The following is a 24,616-nucleotide window of genomic DNA, read 5'->3' as shown; positions in this document are numbered from 1 at the left end:
TATCACCATGACGATGATGATGATGATGATGATGATGATCATCGTGATTATTAGCTTCACCACCACTGCTACAACAACAAGAACAATATGGTGGATTGACAGAAACTTTAGAGTTTCAGACAAAATATTTGCAGTCTTTATATTCTGAGTTCGAATCCTACTGAGATTAACTTTGTCTTTTATTCTTCTGGAAACAATATAATTACATACCTGTCAAGTATTGGTGATTTGAAATTCACATAAATCAACCTAGAAGTGGCTGGGAAACAACAGTCATTTTGAAGTCTCTTTGATGTGCCCCTAAACTTAGGGACAAAATGGCACCTGTCTGTTTTTTTCTGAATACAGTCAACTATGACTTTATTTAAGCCCACTTGGGTGGTCCTCTCACTTTTCAAGGAAGTTCTCTTCTGAGAGAGAACAACTAGTTGCAGGAGCTGCTAAGAAGACCAGCAATGCTAGACTCAAAAGTATTAATGAGGAGGTTTGAACTCAATTTATAGATTAAGATTAATGGCAGTTAACTTCTTGAGCGCATTAGCCCTTGTAGACAGCTGTTGCTTTTAATCCATTATTGGATTAAAGATGGTATTTGAAACAACAAGAAATTTTGATGAAAGGGTTTAACTTAGATCACTTTTAAACAAAAAAATTTGAAAATTCAAGAGCAGTCTCAGGTAAATAGGTATTGAAAGAGAATCTTTTAACTGCAAAATTAAAATTTATAGTTATTTCAATAATGATGTTAAGTATTTAGTAAAACATAACACTGGTATTTTCTGCAAGTCACATTGCCTCAATAAACTTGACATATCTCAACAGGAAATAGTTTCAAAAATAACATTCCTCAACAAAAGATAGATTGGTGTATAGAACTGCTTTTTGCAGTGAAGGGTAATGAAAGTTTGAGAAGATTTGTTTGATTTCTGCACTAAAAAAGGTTAAATATAGTTGTCAGGTACATGATAACAAACTTTGGGTAAAGTATAGTCAAATTATCATGACTAGTAGCAATCTTGGTGCCAGAGATATTATAAATGGTTCTGATATAAACTTACCGTTTAACAATTATTACTACAATTATATTACAAAGGACATTTGCGATTGTTGCTGAAACTGCAAGGGAACTTTCAAAGTAGTGTTGCAATGGTGTAACATATGATGTATTGCTGGGCAGTGTCGTGTTTCTTAACTTGAAGTGAAAATACTGCAAAATACAAAGAGAAAAAGAATTGTTAAAAAGTTGCCATTGTTAAGGCAAAAATAAATCGGGCAATTTATAAGAATTTATCTTAAAAGCACATTTTAAGATAAACCCTTGTAATAATGATAATAATAATAATAATAATAATAATAATAATAATAATAATAATAATAATAATAATAAAAATCATCATCATTTAACGTCCGCTTTCCATGCTAGCATGGGTTGGACGATTTGACTGAGGACTGGTGAGCTACTATTTTACCGTTTATTATTTACTCATACAAACATGGTTGGGACTGGTGCCCACTGTATGTTTGCTGTTGTAAAGTTTATTAAGAATGGTGAAACAAGGAGATTTTTCTGCTGCATCTTGTAGCTGTGAAATAAACTTCTAAAAAACACACAACCATACAACTGTACTCACACAACATGTTTGGCCATTGATTATATGAAACTCAGTACCTCTTACTGAGTACATGACCAAGCATTCAAACGTCCTACCCATGCCAGCATGGAAGGTGGACATTAAACAACGATGATGATGAGTGTATCAATTCTTTCAGTCAAAACACACTCTTTACATTCCAAAACCACCCCTCTGGAATCCATCCCCTGCCCCTTTTTTTCCTGAAGCTGTTAAGCTTTGCTTAACCCTTTTGATACCCACCTGCCTGAAACTGCCTCTGGCTCTGGAGTACTAAATGTCTTGTTTTCATAAGTTCTGAATTAAAATCTTCCACCAAACCTTAGTCACAATTTATGTTCCTAACACTAGCTTAATGATAACAAAGTTATTTTACTAAATTCTTTGTTACATTCAAAATTAATTGAAAGAAACACAGAGCATCTCAACAGAGATATAGTAACAAAAGGGTTAAGGAGCCTGCAGAAGCCATGAATACAACCATTTCCTCCAGACCAAACCCTTAAAAATAAAATGCAGTTTCTAGCTGTCCTCAATCTACCTGAAAGACAAAAAATACAGCTAGCACATATGCACTCTCCTGCTGAGGAGGTTAGCAGAAAAAATATTTACTCTAACAGTATAAATGATCCCATATTCTCAACCCCACAGTTAACGGTTAGGGACCTCAGACACAACCCGTTCATTGTGTCTCTAAGCTCTCTTCAGGATGAATAGGTTAGTAAGGTTTGCTCTTTTCTTAGTTTGGTTTTCTTTTAAGATTGCTAAACCCAAACTGCCTGGAACAGTTTGAATGGGAAATGAAGCCGAAACCCACCATATTTGCCAGACATTGCCCCATCTGATTATCATTTATTCTGCAGTCTTCCAAATCATTTGGATGGAAAAAATATGAATTCTGTAGACAAGGTCGGAACAGTATTGAAGGAATATTTTTTGTCACAGACAAGTGAATTTTGGAAGAGGGGTCTTGCAAGTCTACCAGAAAGATGGAAGAACATTGTAGAAAATGAAGGAGAGAATATTTTACATTAAAAAAGAACTTTATCTTAATTTTCAAAAATAAAAGAAGTATAAAAAAACCACATTATTTATGGGATGACCGAATAGAAAGGATTATTAAAGCTGGTGGTTGAAGAAGTTTAAATTTACTTTAACCAGGAAGTTTGTCTGATAGAACTGGATGTGATATCAGGTACATTGATAAAAAAAAAAGGGTTAAATATACAACTAAGTGGACAAGCAGTCAGGATTAACAGACAAAAAGGAACTAATGGTTTTTTACAATGTCAATAAGTACAGAGATGCACATGGTCATGTTCCTGAATTATCTAGACTCAGTAATTACAGTATTACAGGAATACTTAATATAATTAATGAGTTTTTCATTAGCTTACATTACTGAATTTGAGTTGGAACACTGCTATGCACATGCATGCGTACATCCACACACACACGCCCACGCACGCGCGCGCACACACACACACACACACACATACATACACTCACTCACTCACCCACCATTAATTAAAAACACACCCAAGAGATTATATGAAGCTAAGTATCAAGTATGAAATCCTGGCAACAACAGTAACAATAGCAACAACAAACAAATAAACAAACCTTTTCTCCTGTGATAAAAAAGTTCCATGGCAAGAGAGTGGTAACCCCTAACAAATAAGTTATTATATAAACCAAATGATATCTGAAAAAGATAATAAAAAAAAGCAAATATCAGATTAATATGAGAGACAGAGAAAACAATATAATACAAAAAAAAAAAAAACCTCACAAACATAAACATACACTTGCACAAGTAGAAATACACATTTGAACCCACATATATAGAAAAACAATCTGTTCATATTTTTGAATTTTTGCCTTTAGACATATATTTATGTAATAATTTGTTTTTAACTGTAGAACTCCAAGCAGAGAGAGCTATAAACTATAGCCAGTAAATAAATGTTGGGTTTAAAAAAACCTTTGGGATAGAAAATGTTGAAGGCTGCCCACATCTAATGCTTGTGGGGCATTTTGGTAAATTTCTGTTTATCAAAGGATAAAAATATAATTATATTGTGGAATAACTGGAACTAAGCCATCAAAAAACAGAAACATGTCTGGAATGGAGAGTTTCACAAGATCTGACCAAGTCAGAGAGGACTGCGTGGAGCTGTAATGTTTGCTTCTGGTTTCTACTATGGCTGGATGTCCTTCTTAATGCCAACCACAACAAGAGCAATGTTACCAAATAACTCACAAGACCCCCCACCACCGCCTCAACCAAGTGGTCATGTAGCATTGAGGGAAACGACTTTAATGTCAAGTGTTGCAGGGAGACACAAACAGGTAGGATGCTGAAAAGGAGATGCAGGATTACCCGGAGATAGAAAGAGAGAAAAGAGATGGTGGTGACAAGGTGTTGTCAGTGTGTGTGAGCCTTCAAGTTACAAGAAGGTGAATATAAAAGAATATTTGGATAGAAATGACTTGGAACATGACAACCTGCCCAATCCATGACTGCATGGAAAAAAGCACTTAAAATGGTGGTGGTGATGATGACAATACCCACATAGATACAACAAGCTTCTGGTCACTAGTTTCTGCTCTTTCTTTTATTCTTTTACTTGTTTCAGACTGCGGCCATGCTGGGGCAACACTGCTTTGAAGAATATTTAGTCGAATGAATTGATACTAGGACTTATTTCAGTCTCTTTTACCAAACTGCTAAGTTACAGGGACACAAATAAAACCAACCCTGGTTGTCAAGCAGTGGCTGTGCGTGTGTGTGTGTGCCAAATATATATATATATATATATATATATATATATATATATCATCATCATCATCATCCTTGTTTAGCATCCGCCTTCCATGCTGGCATGGGTTGGATGGTTTGACTGGGGACTGGTGAGCCAGATGGCTGCACCAGGCTCCAATCTGATCTGGCAGAGTTTCTATAGTTGGATGCCCTTGCTAACGCCAACCACTCCAAGAGTGTAGTGGGTGCTTTTACATGCCACCGGCACGAGGGCCAGTCACACAGTACTGGCAACGGCCATGCTCAAATGGTGTTTTTTACGTGCCACCTGCACAGGAGTCAGTCCAGTGGCACTGGCAATGCCCTCGCTCGAATGTTTTCCACACACCAGCAGCACAAGTGCCAGTAAGGCAGTGCTTTCTACATGTCACCGGCATGGGGGCCAGTCAGCAGCCCAGGTGACGATGATGCTCAGATGGTGCTCTTAGCGTTCCACTAGCACGGATGCCAGTCATGCGGTGCTGTCATCGAATTTGATTTCAATTTCACTTGCCTCAACAGGTCTTCGCAAGCAGAGTTTAGTGTCCAATGAAAGAAAGGTACTTAATCTGTTAGAAATAGCAGTCAAACTTCCTTTAAATCACCACATTAGACAATCAGGTCCTGAGTTTTCTTGCATAAGAAACAATAGAGGATGGTCACAGTCGGAATGTCTTTGATCACAGATCTATGAGATAAAGCTTAAACTGAGGCTAAACAACACCCACCCATATAATTAACCTCGTTACATTAGCTATTATTAATGATTGTATACTGGGAAAAGTAATTAAAAATAAATTTGTAATGACCTAATTATTAATTGGTGTTATTGAGTATAAACCAAGTTTGCTCAGATTTATATAACTAACCGGGACAGATTTCAGGAACAAAACCAAAAGATTTGCAATGGAGTCATCATTGTTTTCACATCCACTTTTTCTCTGCTTCCATTTGCATGTGCAATTCTCTGTGTGTGTGTATGTGTGATTGTGTGGTAATTTGCTTTCCATCCAGATGGTTCTAGGTTCAGTCAGTCCCTCTGCATGGCACCTTGGACAAGTGTCTTCTACTATAGACCCAAACCAACCAAAGCTTTGTGAGTGGATTTGGTAGAGAGAAACACAATCACATACACACAGAGTTGCACATGCATATGCACAGTTATGCACACACACAGATGATCTTTCTCTTTCGATTATGGCAGAAAGTGGGACTAAAGAAACCAAACCAACCAACCAACCAACATTTAAATTGACAAATAGTGAAAAAAAGATTTATTTATTATTTCTGTAATAATTTCTGCTTTGTTGGAACAGATTCATTGCTATTTCCATGCAGTATTTTCAATTGGTTTATATCTGGATATTTTTTCATCAGTAAAAGATTGTTGAAATATACATAATGAAATTTTCCAAGTGTGTGTGTGTGCACACATACCCATATTTATGTATATATATATATATGTGTGTATATACACACACACATGATGGGCTTCTTTCAATGAAACTGGCTCACAACTTTTTAATTGGCACTGGGCTAGAACAGGAGACCCCTACCCAAAGTGGCAAGCAGCAGAACTGAACCTGGGACCATGTGAAGAGAAAGCAAGCTTTCCCTTTGTGCCTATATAAATATTAATCAAACCAAGATAAGGGGTCCTGTTTTGAAGGATCATTATCCTTAATAAGTAGCACATGAACTAGTTCTGTTTCACTTCCTGTTTTATGATTAGTCACCTGAAGGCGGCAAGCAGACACAATTATTAAAATGCCAGACAAAATGTTTAATGGTGTTTCATTTAGATTTATGTTCTGAGTTTAAATTTTACTTTCATCCAGGTCTGTAAAATAAGTACCAGCTGTGCACTGGGGATCAATGTGATCAACTATCTCTTTCCCCTAAAATTGATGCCCTTCAAACAGTTATTTGAAACAGTTGTTATTAGTCAACTAGTTAATCATTTAAGTAATTAACTAATTGACTGTTGGATTAATTGTGCGGTTGATCAATCAATCAGTTCAGTTCATCAGAATCCTGAGGGCAACACTGATGAGGTTTCAAATGATGGAAGAACTTAGCTGATTGAATGAATGGCTGAATAATTAAAGAAACACTTGATAGGTTAATTAGTTAAATGATTAACGACAGAAAGGAATTATTTTTCTACTTACTTGTCAATAGGTATGTAGTCTTGGTTGATTAAAGACTCCGTTTCTTCCATCTTTAATCTTGATCAAACTTTTCTGTTACACTTAATATAAATTAATGGAAAGCTGAAAAACAAAGACAAAAAAAAAAAAGGAAAATCAAGTGAAATCTTAAGAAAATTATTTTGGAATTAATATGATTGTATTTGATGGCATAAGAGACACCTGGACATGAAAGATGCAACCCAATTTCAGCAGACATTATCCAGGAAAAGAAAAAAAATCTTTTTAGGGCATCAACCGTTTAGCATTCAGCTTATTCTGTTGAATGTAATGCTTATCTATTCACATTGTTTTGAATTAATCATAGATTATCTTGTTGCTTTGAAATTTCAGGACTGGGATTGTTTATTTTTAGAATGACATTGTCAAGTAGGTATGAGAGGCCAGATCTGACCAGTTTGAACACAAAACAGGTAGAATATTTGGGTTGGATATGCCAGTTTGAATACTATAAAGTGAATGCATGTAATATGTAAAGTTGTCTAGCAGTACATTACAAATAATAATAATAATAATAATAATAATAATAATAATAATAATTAATTCGTTTTATTGGCCACAAGGGCTAATATCAATTAAAAACATGTAAGGACAAAGACAGGACGAAGGTTACAAAAGGTTTTGTCCGAAAAGGTAGGAAAGTTTGTCTAAACAGAGGAAGAAAACGGAGAAAGATATAATAAATAAATAGATAAATAAATAGATAAATAAATAAGTAGAACTCCCAAAGGGGGAGGCGCTTCGAAAAAGGAAAGGTTACACGTGGAAAAACCCATAAAACCACGGGAGCCTGGTCAGAAAAAATAAGAAAGGGGTATAGAGCCCTTTCTCCTTTTACATTACCTTTTTTTTTTTTTACAGGTGTATTCTCAGAATTGGTCCGTTTATACTGGCCATTTTTCCAACAGTCACCTATCTTTCAACGAATTTGCTATGAGACAGCACTTCCCTCTCTACTCTCATCTTCCTTTTCAAGTGGAACTTGAAAAAGTTGATGAGGCCTTGGCCAAAGAGGAAAGTGTCTGTCTTTAACCCTTTCAAACGGGTCCACCATATCACCTCTTTCGCTACAGCCACTAGGCATAGGAAAATTGCCTTGCCCTCCTGGTTAAAGGAGGTCGGTGGGTCAATTCTCACGATGGATCCAGCTGATAGCCGGATCCGTCCTACACGTGACAGTAGCTGTTCGATATAGACCCACAGGTCAGCAATGCTCGGGCACTAGACGAGTGCGTGCAGAACGGTTTCGTCGTCCTGAGCGCACCTCGGGCAGGCCCGGTTGACGGCACTTCCATGTCGGTAGAGTTTATCTCGAACAGGTAGTGCACCTCGGTAGCACTGCCAGGCGAGGGACCTTTGGAAATTATCCATGGGCCCCGGCCCGAAAGTTCTCCTGAACAGACTGTTTAGCTGATTATCCTCGACGCCTAGAGTTTCCCCGAGAACGTCGTCGCACTTTTCTCCCACTAACCCTCTATAGAAAGCTAGAGTGGATCTACTACAGATCGCACTGCCGGCCTGACTGAGAGCGGTGAGAGCTTGGCGGCACTCGAGGTGCCAAGCGCCCTTTCTCGGTCTACGTTTGATCCAGGATTGCAGCTCTGTTAAAGAAACGAGCTGCGGAAAATCGCGTCTGACGAAAGGCGACCACACCTGTTCACCATCCAGGAAGCGCCTGAGATGTCGTAGCCTGAGCGCATGTTTGCGCATCAGCAACCACGGCATGCCAAGGCCTCCGTTCAGCGGCTGTTGACAGCAGATGGAGCGCCTGACCAGTGGTACCTGACCCTTCCACAAAAAGTTGAAGAGCAAGCGTACCATCTTGGTTAACCAGCGGTCGGGACAAGGGACGACGGTCAAACGGTAATAGATGACGGATGCGATGTACGCATTCGCTACCTCCGCTCGACCTTTCAAGGAGAGCTTCCTCTCAGCCCATTTCTGGGTGAGGTTGGCCACCCTGTTCGTCACTTCTTCCCAGTTTTTCTCCAACTGGAGGTCCGGACCGAACCAGACCCCGAGCAGTTTAACGGGTCCGTCTGTCCAGCGCCCCACGACGCTGTTGGACGGCATGGACTTGCCCCTCCAGGTGCCTAGTTGCAAGCCCATTGACTTTTCCGCGTTAATTTTCGCACCTGTCACCGCTTCATACTCGTTTAGTGTCTCGCCAATCAGGTCAATATGCCTGTGGCTCGACACCATCACGGTGACGTCGTCGGCATAGGCAGACATGCTCCTTCCACATCCCAGATCACGGGGGACGCCCCTCAAAGCCTCCAACTTCCGCAGTAATAATAATAATAATAATAAATGCTAGGAAAGTAGAAAAAATGTCAGTGGGGAGGGGATCCTTAGAAGTAGTAAACAATGTCTGTTACTTAGGTGACCATGTTAGCAGTGAAGGAGATAGTTGTGAAAGCGTAGCTGCTACAATAAGAGCAGGCTGGGAAAAGTTCAGGGAGCCACTACTTCTGTTGGTGATGAAGGGCCTGACCCTCAGAGTGAAAGGCAGGTTGTATGATACCTGTGTATGAACAGCTATGCTACATGGTAATGAGACATGGGCTGTAATTACTGAGGATATGCGAAGGCTTGAAAGAAATGAAGCCTGCATGCTCTGCTGTCACGGTGATTTGAGAGAAAAATTGAGGATATGAGGCGTCAGATGTAATGTGCAAGAGAGAAGACCGTGTTGGTATGGTCATGTAATGTGTATGAATGGAGACAGACGCATCAAAAAGTGCCAATCTCTAACTGTGGAGGGAATATGTAGAAGGGGTAGATCCAGGAAGATGAAGTGGTGAGAAAGGATCTTCTAATGTTGGGACTCAGAAAGGGGATGACAGCAGATTGAGACTCTCCTGGTGGTTTGCTGGAGAAGACAGGTCAAGCTAAGTAAAAATCATGGTTGTTCATGCATACAGCTTGTACTTTGCATCCCTCTTCAGCTGATCATTCCTAACTTTGTGGGCTCGTGGGTGCTGGTGCCACATAAATGCACCCAGTCTACACTCTGTAAAGTGGTTGGCATTAGGAAGGGCATCCAGCCAAGTCAAAGCAGACAGCTGGAGTCTGGTTGCAGCTCTCTGGCTTGCCAGCGTCTGTCAAACCATCCAACTCAAGCCAAACCCATGCCAGCATGGAAAAGGGATGTTAAATGATGATGATCTTAGACAGTAGAGGCCATTTGGATTAAAACTAGTCTCTAATAGTGAGTGTCAGGGACAAAATTAGCTTATGGGTAGTCCAGCTTTGCTCATAGGATCCGGGGTGAGTTTTGGGACATTTTCCAGGGAAAAAAATGCATTTTATCAATTTATTACTAAAACTCTGTGATTGCTTGGGTGCTTGTCTGTAATTTAATAAAGGGAGAATACTCTGAAAATACCCCTGAAATGTGAAAACAAATGGAATAAAACAAGTTTTGCATAAATTGGACCACAGGTTCCTGAGATAAGCAGTTTTTCAGGTACCTTGAACTCGGTTAATCTAGTACATCATTCATCATCATCATCGTCGTTTAACGTCCGCTTTCCATGCTAGCATAAATCAATTTATCATAACATTACTACCTTTATCACCATAATCTATATATATAAAAATGAGAACGTGTGTCTGTCTGTGTGTGTATGTGAATCCCTAAAACTCGAGAACTACGCAACCAATTTTATTCAAATTTTACAGGTGCCTTACTTAGGGTTCCAGTTGTGTTTTAATCAAAAAAATTTTTTAACTTCTTGCAGAGTTCGAGCCCACGGCAACATAATATCTCCTCCACTATTTAAGTATTACGTGTCAAAAGTGAAACAAAAACACTGTCAAATACTTTCACTTTAAAAATGAAACTATTCCACTAACTGAAACAATCAAATTTCGATACTGTAATGACAGATACTTTCAGAGAGAGAGAAAGAGAGAGAGAAAGAGAGAGAGATATATATGTATATATATAGATGTATATGTATAGATATATATATAGATATAGATATATATGCATACATGTATATGTATACATATGTGTAGATGTATATATATATATATATAGATGTACATGTAATATGTACACATATATACATACATACATACATATATCTATACATATATACACCCATCACACACATACACATGGACACAAACACACACATTAGTCATTTGTTTTCTTATCCAAAACTACGTCAAAAGTACTGAATGGATCTTTATGAAATTTGGAAATTACATTCTATGCATAACGGCCATAACTCCCATGAAAATTCATATATTTTTGATGTTGACGAAATTTTAACCCGAACATAACAGATGAGCATTATTTGTAATTCAACGGTACAACAGTGTAAGACTATCCTTTCAGATATACTTACATTGTGATTTCTGCAATGTGGTGCATAAATTGTCAAGTAAATGAGACACATCTTTGCCTCCACTGATTCACTTGCAAAGTGTTGAGTAAAATTATTTTGTTGCAGACCTCCTTTGAGTCTTTTTATTATCACTGCGACACACATAGTCCCCAGTTGGTAACATTGATTTCAAGGCCTTCCCATATGAGAGACTGGTTGTTCTAAGACATTTATCGATTGTAAATTTTGTCTGCAATTTGGAAATTATATTTTATGCATAACGGCCATAACTCCCATGAAAATTCATATATTTTTGATGTTGATGAAATTTTAACCCGAACATAACAGATGAGCACTGTCTGTAGCTGGTCTTCTCTTGGAAGAGCCCCGCTTCTCACATGGACAACTGTATGTTGGCTGCTCAAGAGTGGGCAGCAAAAAAAAACCTATTTGCATATGCTCCACAAGGGAAAACAAGGAACATTGTTTACAACGAGGTGTTATAATCACAACAGCAAGAAAGTATGTACATGATCACCTCCTTTAACGAAACTTCATTGACTTTCATATATTTATATTGATATACATATATACATATATATACGTGTGTTTGGGTGCGTGTGTGTGTGTGTGTGTGTGTATATATATATCTCTATATATAAAGATGAGAATGTGTGTCTGTCTGTCTGTGTGAATCCCTAAAACTCGAGAACTACACAACTCTCTTTTACAAACCCAGTGAAAATACATATATTTCATATGTCAAAGAAATTCAAGCAATACATATAACACCAAAGTTAAAAACATTCCCAACAATTCCACAATCCCCAACCTCCAGAGCTATTGAAGAAACTGTTATCATCAACTGACCAAGATTCCTAACATTTGCAAAACAAAATTAGACAATACGACGCTGTACTACAAATGACATCATTTGGAACCACAAGAGATTTAACTGAGGCAGCATTCATCCAAACTTTCAAGATCCAACCTCAGATTTATCATCGCATTGTCTCTCTACTACCTCTGTCAAATGAATCACCAAAATTGGCCTTTCATTATTTATAATCTGTACCTGTTTGTTTGGTTACGAAATAAGATACACAAAAACGTGTTTCTGAATTACGTGTATTTACTTTATATACATATGAGTTGAAAACTTTCTTCTAGCATTCCACTTAATATCTATGTTCCATGCTGGCATGGATTGGAGAGTTATTAATGTAGAAATATGGTATCGTAGCTACTAACAGTTGAGGGTTGCGTAGTCTAGACAGCGCTTTTCGATTTCATTATTCTCTTTAACCCGGGCAACGCCGGGTATTTCTGCTAGTTATCACTATTAATTTCTAAAATCATTATATAAATGTTACTATCGTTCATATCAGTTTTATAATTAACCTTACCAAAATTATCATTAACACCATTGCTACAAGCAATCAGAATTATCAGCACAACAATGTATTACCTTGTAAATGATAAAATTATCAATACAATTATCAAATTATCAAATGATAAAATTATCAATACAACTTTGAGTAAAATCAGTTTTTATCAGTTCTTATATTGCTGATTTTTTTGTTTTTTAGATAATGTATGAGAAAGTGAATTGTTCCCTGTCTTGGCCTTGGACTTAGCAGAACACTAATGAATGTCTTTTCACTAAAATAACTTTCACCATGAATAGTTTAAAATCTAAAGATTTTCTCGCTATCAATAGTTCTGTAACAAAGAGTGAATTTCAAGCCAAAGATAAACCTTTGTAGTTGGCTTTTGTTGACTTGGAGAAAGCCTTCGACAGGGTCCCCTGATCCATTATTTGATGGTCAATGCGGGAACTGGGAATAGACGGGTGGTTACTGAGAGCTGTAGAAGCTGTCAATGAGGTGAGGGTTGGCAACAAGTATAGTGAAGTATTCCGAGTAGAAGTAGAGGTTTACCAAGGATCGATCCTCAGCCCCCTCTTGTTCATTATAGTCCTCCAGGCAATAACAAAGGAATTCAAGACAGGCTGCCCCTGGGAGCTCCTCTATGCTGATGACCCTGCTCTAATAGCCAAGTCACGGTCAGAACTGGAGACAAAGTTTAGGGTGTGGAAGCAAGGTCTAGAATCGAAGGGCCTTAGGGTTTACTTAGCCATAACAAAGTCTTAGTAAGTAGGAAGGCTGTCCAATCCCAACCCCACTCAGGTAGATGGCCCTGCTTGATCTGTAGGAAAGGCATGGGTAGAAACTCCAGACAATGTACCTGGTGTAAGCTATGGACACTCAAAAGGTGCAGCAATATCAAATGGGTTGGACAGTTTGTCAGGAGCCAACACCAGACTTGTGTGTGTTTTGCCAGGGGTTTTATGGCTTGATGCCCTTCTGAACACCAACTAACCAACAAAGTGTATAGAGCTACACACACACACACACACACACACACACACACAAGTTGGTGAATGCAGCCATAATCCTTGCCTTCAGTTCATCTTTGGTGTTACAAGGAGTTTTATTGGTCTCTTGCTCAACTGCACCCCACACATAATAATCAAGGGGGTTGCAGTGTGAGGAGTTAGGTGGCCAAATGTTAGGGGTGATGTGGTTGCAGAAATTGTCTGACAACCACAACTGGATTCTCCTGCTTGTGTGGCGTGGTGCAGAGTCCTGTTGCCAGACATTGGGTCATTCAGCAGCTACCCTCTTGACTCAGGGCAAAACAAATATGAGAACAGAACTAAGGGATAAGCCCCGCTTTCCCGGGAATTACCAGATACATCAGCTAGTATATATATATATATATATATATATATATATATATACTGTTATGTCTGGAGAGAGTCATTCTCTTTTAGTGTCTTATAATCTAACAGACTCCCCGGTAAAACTTCCACTTATTTCTTTTTCATTTTTTAAAAATTTTCGTTGCATCTTGCAACCCTTTCAAGAGTCAAAAGTATTGAAAAGGTGGCAAGATGCAACGAAAATTTTAGAAAAATAAAAAATAAGTAGAAATTTTATCTGTGAGTGTGTTAAATTATAAGGCACTAAAAGAGAATGACTCTCTGCAGACACAGCAGAATATGCTTCAACACATGAACTCACATAAAGAATCTTGCAAACCAAATCCAAAAACGAAATATATATATATATATATATATATATATATATATATATATATATATATATATGTGTTTATTTAGGAAACCATTTAAATGCACCAGATATATAGACATTCTGTGCATAAGCAGTTGGCATTCTCTTCTAAACATGTTCTCCTTTTGAACAAGTTCAACTAATTTTGTTTCCAAGGTCACTGCAGATATCTCCTCAAAGTCATTTCACAGTGACACCAGCTGTATACAGACAGGCATTGATTTCCAATAGTCTCCAGTGGATACATACAGACATAAATACATAGAGTTCAGGTAAAATGGCATCTACTGACATAATGTAGTATACACAGTAAATGCTCAGGTGGACTTACCACCTAAAACTGACGTGAATTAAGACTAAAACACAAAGAGATGTTGTAGCTACGTAGCAATGAAGAGCTGAAAGTGGTCCATCACTAAGCAAGTATTTGTACAATATATGGAAAGAATATTTAATGAGTTCTTACAATAGAGTTAACAGTTAACTCTATTTTAACAACTCAGCAATTATGTTTAAACATATAAATTCAATGCTCTAAACTGATACCAGCTATTTGCTGGCTTTTTTCTTTCCACTGTGTACACATATATGTGTAAGTATGAGTGTATATACGGGCATTGCATATATATAAGGTCTAGAATCGAAGGGCCTTAGGGTTAACCAAGCGAAAACCAAAGTCTTAGTAAGTAGGTAGGCTGTCAGATCACACTCCCCTTCAGGTAGATGGCCCTGCTCGATCTGTAGAAAAAGCATAGGTAGAAACTCCATACGATGTACCCAGTGTAAGATATGGACACATAAAAGTGCAGTAATATCAAAGGAAGGCTAACTGGGAAAGTAGTTTTTGTGTGCGGCAGATGCATTGAGGCAATAAACACTGAAGATGTACAGAAAACAGATTCCACACATGCCAGGGGAAGAAACTCGAAGTAGTAGGCGACCAAGTCTGTACTGGGGATGGTTGCTCTGCCAGGCTACATGGCAGTAAAACATGGGCCATGAATACTGAGGACATGCGTAGGCTTGAGAGAAATGAAGGTAGTATGATCCAGTGGCTGTGTAATGTCAGTGTGCATACACGACAGAGTGTAAATGCCCTGAGAGAAAAGTTGGACATAAGAAGCATCAAATATGGTGTGCAAGAGAGGTGACTGCGCTGGTATGGCCATGTGTTACGTATGAATGAAGACAGCTGTGTGAGGGAGTGCCACTCCCTAACTGTAGAAGTGACCTGTAGAAGAGGTAGACCCAGGAAGACATGGGATGATGGGGTGGAGCATGACCTTCGAACATTGGGCTTCACAGAGGCAATGACAAGTAACCGAGACCTTTGGAGGTATGCTGAGATTGAGAAGACCCGGCAACTAAAGTGAAATTGCAGCCATGCACGTCCAGCCCTGTTAAGAATACTACTGATGCGTTGGGCGATATGATATGCTTGAGAAGACTTGTGGAGTCAAGTAAAACCAATATCATAGCTTTGGCCAGTGCCCCCTGATTGGCTCCCTTGCTAATGGCACGTAAAAAGCTCCATCCAAACGTGGTCGATGTCAGGTCCACCTAACTGGCTTCATGCTGGTGGCATGTAAAAAGCACCAACCAAATGTGACTGATACCAGTACCCACTGATTGGCTATTGTGCCGGTGGCATGTAAACAGCACCATCCGAACATGGCTGATGCCAGTGCCCCCGGACTGGCCTCCGGGCCGGTAGTATGTAAAAAGCACTATCCAAATGTGATCAATGCCAGGCAAACCTGACTGGCTCCTGTGCTGGTGGCATGTAAAAAGCACCCACTGCACTCTCGGAGTGGTTGGCGTTAGGAAGGGCATCCAGCTGTAGAAACATTGCCTGGTCAGATTGGAGCCTGGTGCAGCCATTGGTTCTCCAGACTTCACACAACAAAACTTGTAAGTAGTTAATTTGTCATAGAGTTTAATTCCTTGCAAGTTGTCTAAATCCTCGTCGCCATTGTTATAGCCTTTATATTCTCGGGGTTGTAAAGATCAGCTACCCAGCAGATGTGTCTGTTGCTTCAAGAATGGGAGAAAAGGAGAACTTTGAAGAACTGATGAGAAACTTACACCTCTTAAATCCAGGTTATAGATTTTGATTTGTTTCTATTACCATGGGGATGCCTTGGGTTACATAACAACAGATCTGCACAGAAACCTACGAATACTTGGTCTCTCTTAAATAAAACAGATGGTGCTTTTTATGTGCCACTGGCACGGGAACCAATCAGGGGGCACTGGCCACAACTGTGATTTTGGTTTTACTTAACGTCTTCTCAAGCATATCATATCGGCCGATGCATCAAGGGTACTTTTAAAATGGGCCAGACATGCAACACTGGCATCAGCCATGGCTGCGATCTCACTTTAGTTGCCGGGTCTTCTCAATCACAGCATATCTCCAAAGGTACCAGTCTCCTATCATTGCCTCTGTGAGGCCCAACATTCAAAGGTCATGTTTCACCACTTCATCCTATGTCTTTCTGGGTCTACCTCTTCCATAGGTTCCTTCCATAGTTAGGGTGTGGAACTTCCTCACACAGCTCTCCTCATCCATACACATCACATGACCATACCAGCGCAGTCGTCTCTCTTGCACACCACATTTGATGCTTTTCTCTCAGGGTGCTCACACTCTGTCATGTATGCACACTGACATTATACATCCAACACATCATACTAGCTTCGTTCCTTGCAAGCTTACGCATGTCCTCAGCAGTCATGGCTCATGTTTCACGGCAGTTCGCACACATGCATCATACAGTCTACCTTTCATCCCGAGCGAGAGGCCCTTAGTTGCCAGCAGAGGTAGGAGCTCCTTCAACTTTACCCAGACTATTCTTATTCTAGCAGCTACACTCTCAGACCATGCATCCCCAATATATGACATGGCGTTCCTATAAAATAGAGTCGGAAATTTTATTCAAATTTATGTGTTTTAAGTATTTTCGGTTACGATTTTTCAAAAAGAAAAACAAAAAAAGTTTATCAATTCGTTTTGCAAGATTCTTGATGGAAAATCGTGTGTTGGAACAGATATTGGCGTACTTCGGGAAGGTCATTTTATTGATTATTATTTTTTTTTTTTGCCAAATAAACACACGCACTGTATATATATATATATATATATATATATATATATATATACACACACACATGTGTGTGTGTAATTTCTTTTCTTCACTCGTTTATTACTATCATTTTATTATTTTTATTATTTCGACTCCTGTCCATTGTCCGGAAATCTTTCGTCACACATCTGTCTCACCTCTTCAGAGACACTTTTCATTTCCGTGTGTTCTTGCTCCAAATCTTAGTACAGAATGGAGTGAGTGGAGCATAAGCCCCCCCCCCCCCCCCACCCTGCCCTGCCCGAAAGTCTGTGAACTTACGAAAAAAGGAGAGGGTAAACTCCTCTCTCGACTGCTTTTTTTCTTCTTTTTAACAGAATCGTATCCTACAATGCTTAAAACATACACATCCAAAGAAATTATGACTGTTGGCGCACTAGATAATTGACGACGCTACTGTATAGGAACGCTTATATATATTATAACACTAAAAGATAATGACCATTAAGTCAAAATCGTAATCAATCCATCTGACGTACAATACTGGACCGTACAATCAGCGATGTCACAGAGAGCCCGTTATCTCTACTAAAATTAGTGATTTAAATATAATTTTTCCACTTTATACATGGAGTAAATAAAACCATAACATAAACAATTAAATATAAGAAATAATAGTTTCTTAAAGTATGTGTTAATCCCCATGTACCCAGACTTTGTGGCCACCCTGTATAACTGTAGAAGTCAATATACGAAGTTTAGCCAGGGGTATTCTTTCGATAAGGGTTGTAATACCGAGAAAGAGAACAAGAAAAAAGCAATTCATCACATTGTATTGAAAAGTCGGGGGTTCTGGGGAATCCTCGCTAATTGAGGCCCACTAACAAGCTCTTTCCTATTTCAAATTGGCACTTAATGATTTTCAGTATAATTTACTATGTTACGAACTGAGGAGTTATTTTGCGTGTATGTGCTTCTCCCTAAATCTATGTGTACTCAAACCTCTCCTTGAAAAATGCATTAAAAAATTTTTTTTTCAGATTCCTGTGTTTTAGATATCGGAAGATTAAGAATATGCAAAGAAAAAAAAAATTGTTTTTAATTTCACCCCCCCTCACCTGTCTCCCCATTACAATTTTTGATTTTGTTTTACTTAAATGGGAGCAAATTGATGAACTTAAGCAACTCTAAATTAAATACAGACAAATATATATTTAAGTGAAAAGAATTTGTGTCTGTGTTTGCTTTAAATAATCGTAAATAGCAACTTAATGTAAATTAAATAAACACCAGTTTATAAGAAACAAACATTAATGTTTAATAATTAATGTTATAAAGTTTAATAAGGGGCTCAAATTTCACCCCGTCTCGCAATTTTAAATTTCGAACTTTTTCATCCATTTATTTATTTATCTGTCTATCTATCTATCCTTGTCTGTTTATTTATAAAATATATTTGTCAGCTAAATGTGGCAGTCCTATAAAAGAAGACGGTCTTACTGTTGTCTTTAGCCCCAGGAAGACCCTCATGTCTATTTATCTCTTTATACACATATCTTTATGTTTATTGAATTTAAAAGTTTGAAAACGTGGTTTCTTGCATATTCGGAATCTCCGTCATCTAAAACATTGGGGGGAAAAAAACTGCATCAGCCCCCATATATGTACGAGTCTGTCTACTTATGTGTTTATAAACGTAAAGGGCAGAGGTAAAGACAATTGGACCGCACCCCCTTTGGGAGTTTTTTTTTTTTTTTTACAGGAACCCAACATATCGAGTGCGGAGATTCCGAATCGGCAAAAAAAAAAAAAAAATCTACATTGCAAAATCTAAGTCCCTCCCCTCACACCTAAATTTCTTAAATTTTCACATAAATTTTTTTTTCTTGGCGAAATACGTAGAATATAATTCTGAGAAAAAAAAATTATGTAAAATTTCAATTTTTCAAATAAATAAATAAACTAAACCCTCCTCCCCCCTCCGTCCTAAGACAAGAAGTGAAATGAAAGTGTTTACTCTCCTAATGTTTCATAACGAACATAAAACCCAAGATGTTGTGGTTGAGGGTCTTTTGGAATTAAGAGAGGTATGTCAAAATTGGATTTTTTTTGCTCACACACACGCAACAAAATGACAAAGAATAATACTTCAATTGTCTTGTGGTATTTGTTGAGGACCTTTACGTTCCGAATTCAAATTTTGCCGATATTAACTTTATCTTTCATCCCACCGAAATCGCTAAAATAAAATATTAGCCAAGTCCTGGAACGGAAGGGGGTCAATATTATCGCTTAATCACCCACGTCTCATAAACAATTACGGTTTAGTAACTAAATTATAAACAATTACATAACTAGATTTTCTATTTGTCATTTTATCGTTGAGAGATTACAAAAAACGAAAAAAAGCGATTAATGTAAATCAAACACAAATGGTTTTTCTTTTTTTAAATATATAATGATGAATCGATGAAACTATTTTCATCGTAAATAATATAAAATCGAAATCACATTGAAAATTAAAAGAAAATTATCAAAAACACAGATCGTACTTACAAGACATAAATAAAATCATGTGGTGCGCGTGAAGCGGGTAATTGACATGTCACATGTCCTGTAAACACTAATTGCGTCTAAAAGGGCTGCATTAATTCGTTCTAATGTCATTAAACGGAAGTCTAGCGAGGGACGACGAGCATGTGCGTTGGCTCACCGAATGTTTATACACGCCTGGTAATTACAGCTGTTCTATATATTTATTATTATCACTTTTGTCTTCTTTATTGAGAGTTAAAAAAAAAAAAGAAGCTTCATTTCTACCGTCAGTTAACTGTTGTTGGTTGGTAGAAGCTACAGTTTCGTCAGCAGATAACATATTCTAAGTAATTATACAAAGTAATTCCTATAGAATAACTACATTTCGTGCATTCCTGTAGAATAGAGTCGGAAATTATCTAGCGTGCCCCAAACCGTAATTTCTTCAGGTGTGCATCATTGATAACAAATTAGTGAGAGGAATGGATATTCGGGCCCTCTCTCTATCTTCGTGTAATTGTTCATTCTTCATATTCATGCTTTAAACACTTGAATTTAAGATTTTTCAAAAATTTACGTATCTTTTTTGGCTATGTATGTTTTAAGCATCGTAGATTAAGATTCTTCTCCCACCTACTATAAAGATAGAAAAGAGTTTCCACACTCACTTTCCCTAATTTTCTTATTTTTACTTTCCTTCGAAGTTTGGCATAACTCCAGTTTGGCATAACTACAGGGTTTTACTGTAGTTATGCCAGTTTTACACCCCAGATTTTGGGAGGTCATAACTTTCAGAAAAATGAATATTTTTTAATGAAATTTTCTATGCATATAGTATTTACTATGTAGAATCCGAATATACAAAAATTCCCGGTGAAAGTGTTTTGGAATGGGGGTGGGGGACAATTTTCGGAAATTCCAACAGAGTCCACTTAAATTCTTCTTAACTTCCAGGAAAATAAATATTTTTTCGTGAAATTTTTTACAAATATACCTTGATGTATGTACATTTCAAGCATGTAGGAATTTTGAAGGAAACAACTGCAGGTTATTTTTGAGAAGCGTTCCCCTCTCGGTGGTGTTTCGGAGCAAGTCGTCCATATTTGTTTCATTTTTCTCTGTTATGTGCGTATGTGCATCCGTAGATTTCTAGACAGTGAAGAGAAGCCGTCATAAGAAAACTTTCGTTCAAAATAACAATTCACACGATTTTTTTTTCTCAATAGAAGTAAATTCCAAAGTAAACGTTTCTAGTAGAGAAGTAGAAGAGAACAGGAGCAAAAATAGGAATATACACGCACGGTTAAATATAGAAACTATCACAGTGTCGCTTCCCGAAGAATTTTAAAATGTTAGCTTTCCGAAACTTTTTTGTTCAATCTTGCAAAAACACGAAGATTAAGAATAAACAGAAAAAGTACACAAATATATTTTACATACCTGTCGTATACGTCGGTTTTGTTTAAACAAACATTTTTTAACTAATACAAGTTTCACATAAGAGCAATGAAGAACACAAACACGTACTGAAACAGTGACTAAACTTATGTTATTATAAACAAAACCGACGTATACGACAGGTATGTAAAATATATTTGTGTACTTTTTCTGTTTTTTTGTATAAATTTTTGTATATTCGGATTCTACATAGTAAATACTATATGCATAGAAAATTTCATTTAAAAATATTCATTTTTCTGAAAGTTATGACCTCCCAAAGTCTGGTGGGTAAAACCCTGTAGTTATGCCTAGATATATATATATATATATATATATATATATATTATTTAAGAGTTCCAACTGTTTTTTATGTTTTATTTATATTCTTATAAAATTAATGTGGGATATAGGATATGGAATATATAATATAAATAGACAGTACATCTGTCAGACTGCCATGAGGCAGGAAAGTATACTAGTCCTTATATATTTAATACTCAATATTTCATATATCCAATAAGACATTCAATACTTCATTTCATTTTACTATTTATATTATATATTCCATAAAAAACAGACAGAGTTGGAACTCTTTTAAATAATATATTCCTCTATACACTATCATACAAACCCCTTTTTTATTTATTTATTTATATATATATATATATATATATATCTATGTATATGTATATATATATATATATATATATATATAGAATAATTACTATGAAGCATTATGTAGAATATATCGTTTACAGGATCGTGGGTGAGGCCAAAACAAGGCGAAGTAAATCACAAGCAAACAAATATGTGAATTAATGACAACATTCGTCAATTTCTTGAAAATGGGGTCATAACCCTGAAATATTGAATACAAGGTAAGTCCACATTAATTCACATATTTGTTTTCTTGTGATTTACCTAGCGTTCACTTCACATTGTTTTGGCCTTACCCATGACCCTTTATATAATATATATATAAATTTAAAGAATGGAGTAAATGCATACTATAACTGCATACTTTTATTCCGACATATGTTTCGAAGAATTACAATTTATGCGATCCATAGGAATCGGTGATGTTAAAAATGTAAACTTCTCCTCAGGGAAATGTATGGGAACCAGCTTAAACGTAAGACATTATAACCGAGTTATTTATTACTAGGAGAAAATAAATACATATAATAAAAAAAAAATATATATATATATATATATATATATATATATACACAGGAGTTGTACAAAATAATGGCAACAGCTTCAAATTTCAAACAAATTTATTTTAATCTGGGGTAGCACCACCTTTGGTAGTAACTACAGCATCAATTCTACGAGGTGTGGACTCATACAAAGTTTGAATTGTTTCCAAAGGAATTTTTGTCCATTCTTCAGCTAAAACCGTATCAGGTTCTTCTTGTTGTGATGATGGCGGAGAATATCGGCTCCTTACTCCCTCAACTGCTTCTTGTTCGTGGGGGATTTTTACCCACAAGAATAGGCCCCAACTATGTGAACCTCTTTGTTGGCTACGTTGAGGCCCAAATATTCACACAACTCACTGGTTCCACTCTCAAACTATAGACTCGTTATATTGATGACTGAATTGGTGCTACCTCACTCTCCCATGGACAACTAGACTCCTTCCTCTTTTTTGTCCAATCCTTCCATCCTCCCCTCGAATCCTCCTGCTCTATTTCCAACACTTCCATTGCATTTCTCAACATTTCAGTTAACATACACCACTCTGCTCTCACAACCTCCATCCCCTACAAATACACCGACTCACACTCCTCCCACCCTATCCACACCTAGTTCTCCATCCCTTACTCCCAATTTCTCGGTCTGCACAGGCTCTACAATGACGACTGTCACTTTGAGACTCAGTCTCAACTCAACTTCATCCTTCGTGGATGAAAAAGTGCAGAAAACAACTTCTGCCACATTCCAGGGAGAAAAACTACAACTAGTTGATAGCTTCCGTTACCTAGGTGACCAAGTCAGTAGCAGGGGAGGGTGCACTGAAAGTGTAGCTGCCAGAATAAGAATAGCCTGGGCAAAGTTCAGAGAGCTCCTACCTCTGCTGGTGACAAAGGGCCTCTCACTCAGAGTAAAAGGCAGACTGTATGATGCATGTGTACAAACAGCCATGCTACATGGCAGTGAAACATGGGCCGTGACTGCTGAGGACATGCGTAAGCTCGCAAGGAATGAAGCCAGTATACTCCGCTGGATGTGTAATGTAAATGTGCATACCCATCAGAGTGTAAGTATCTTGAGAGAAAAGCTGAACATAAGAAGCGTCAGTAGTGGTGTGCAAGAGAGACGATTTCGCTGGTATGGTCATGTGGCGAGAATGGATGTGGATAGCTGTGTGAAAAAGTGCCACTCCCTAACAGTTGAGGGAACCTGTAGGAGAGGTAGACCCAAGAAGACCTGGGATGAGATGGTGAAGCATGACCTTCGAACTTTAGGCTTTACCAAGGCAATGACTAGTGACCGGGACCTTTGGAAATAGGTAGTATGTGAGAAGACCCAACAAGCCAAGTGAGAGCATAATCTGTGGCCTCTGCCAGAAGTGTAGCCAGCTCACTTATTCTTACCTTTCCTTCATTGGACACTAAACTCTGCTTGCAAAGACTTGTTGGGGTGAAATCTAAATCGTAATTGAACCATATTTGATGACTGGCACCTGTGCCAGTGGAGCACTAACAGCACTGTCCGAGCGTGATCATTGCCACAGTAGCTGTCTGGCTTCTGTGCCAGTGGCACATAAATAACACCATTTGAATGTGATCATTACCATCATCGCCTTACTGGCACTTGTGCCAGTGGCATGTGAAAAAACATTCGAGCGAGGTTGTTGCCAGTGCCGCTGGACTCCTGTGCAGGTGGCATGTAAAAAAACACCATTTTGAGTGTGGTCATTGCAAGTACTGCCTGGCTGGCCCTTGTGCCGGTGGCACGTAAAAGCACCCACTACACTCTCGGAGTGGTTGGCGTTAGGAAGGGCATCCAGCTGTAGAAACTCTGCCAGATCAGATTGGAGCCTGGTGCAGCCATCTGGTTCGCCAGTCCTCTGTCAAATCGTCCAACCCATGCTAGCATGGAAAGCGGACCTTAAACGATGATGATGATGATTATATATATATATAGGCAAGGAAACTAGTATTTACAATTTTGAGATCTGCTGTATCTTACTGACCTCTTTTAATTGAAGGTATGTTTGAGGGGAATTTAGCTGCTATTTCTAGCATATCAAAGCTCTCCCGGTCTTACTCAAGCTAACTTTCGATCAAAAAAGGCATTCTAGTCATGACCACCATGTCTTTATTTCAGTCTCTTCTAAGCTCGTAGCGTGATTTGAGAAGGGGTATTTGGTTGTTGTTTCTAGCAAGTTGATTTAGCACATACAAGGCAAGATGATGTGTACTTTTATC

General features: G+C 37.9%; 1 protein-coding gene and 1 long non-coding RNA gene across 5 annotated transcripts in view; one reads left to right on the top strand and one right to left on the bottom strand.

Annotated features, from left to right (window-relative positions):
* Positions 1-21,312, bottom strand: part of LOC106877905 (equilibrative nucleoside transporter 3) — a 46,656-nt gene extending 25,344 nt beyond the window's left edge. The window contains exons 1-5 of one of the 3 annotated variants that reach the window (XM_089360497.1): positions 21,180-21,312; positions 20,734-20,888; positions 6,606-6,707; positions 3,255-3,336; positions 1,059-1,207 (exon numbers count right to left, since the gene is read on the bottom strand). In XM_089360497.1, the coding sequence (XP_089216623.1) occupies positions 1,059-1,207; positions 3,255-3,336; positions 6,606-6,655 (281 nt within the window). In that variant the 5' untranslated portion in view covers positions 6,656-6,707; positions 20,734-20,888; positions 21,180-21,312. Of the gene's footprint in view, positions 1-1,058; positions 1,208-3,254; positions 3,337-6,605; positions 6,708-19,760; positions 19,812-20,733; positions 20,889-21,179 lie in introns of those variants that run through there. The other 2 variants (XM_089360496.1, XM_014926956.3) reach the window with 2 other exon arrangements.
* Positions 19,800-24,616, top strand: part of LOC106877906 (uncharacterized) — a 93,006-nt gene continuing 88,189 nt past the window's right edge. For both annotated transcript variants that reach the window (XR_016243743.1, XR_016243742.1), the window contains exons 1-2: positions 19,800-19,937; positions 21,938-22,057. This is a non-coding gene — a long non-coding RNA (uncharacterized LOC106877906). The remainder of the gene's footprint in view (positions 19,938-21,937; positions 22,058-24,616) is intronic.

This window comes from Octopus bimaculoides, chromosome 11 (genome assembly GCF_046866305.1).
Source record: "Octopus bimaculoides isolate indiv1 chromosome 11, ASM4686630v1, whole genome shotgun sequence".
Taxonomy (NCBI): Eukaryota; Metazoa; Mollusca; class Cephalopoda; order Octopoda; family Octopodidae; genus Octopus; species Octopus bimaculoides.
Note: the sequence above shows the minus strand (reverse complement) of the source record. Positions and strands in the feature narration are given on the sequence as shown.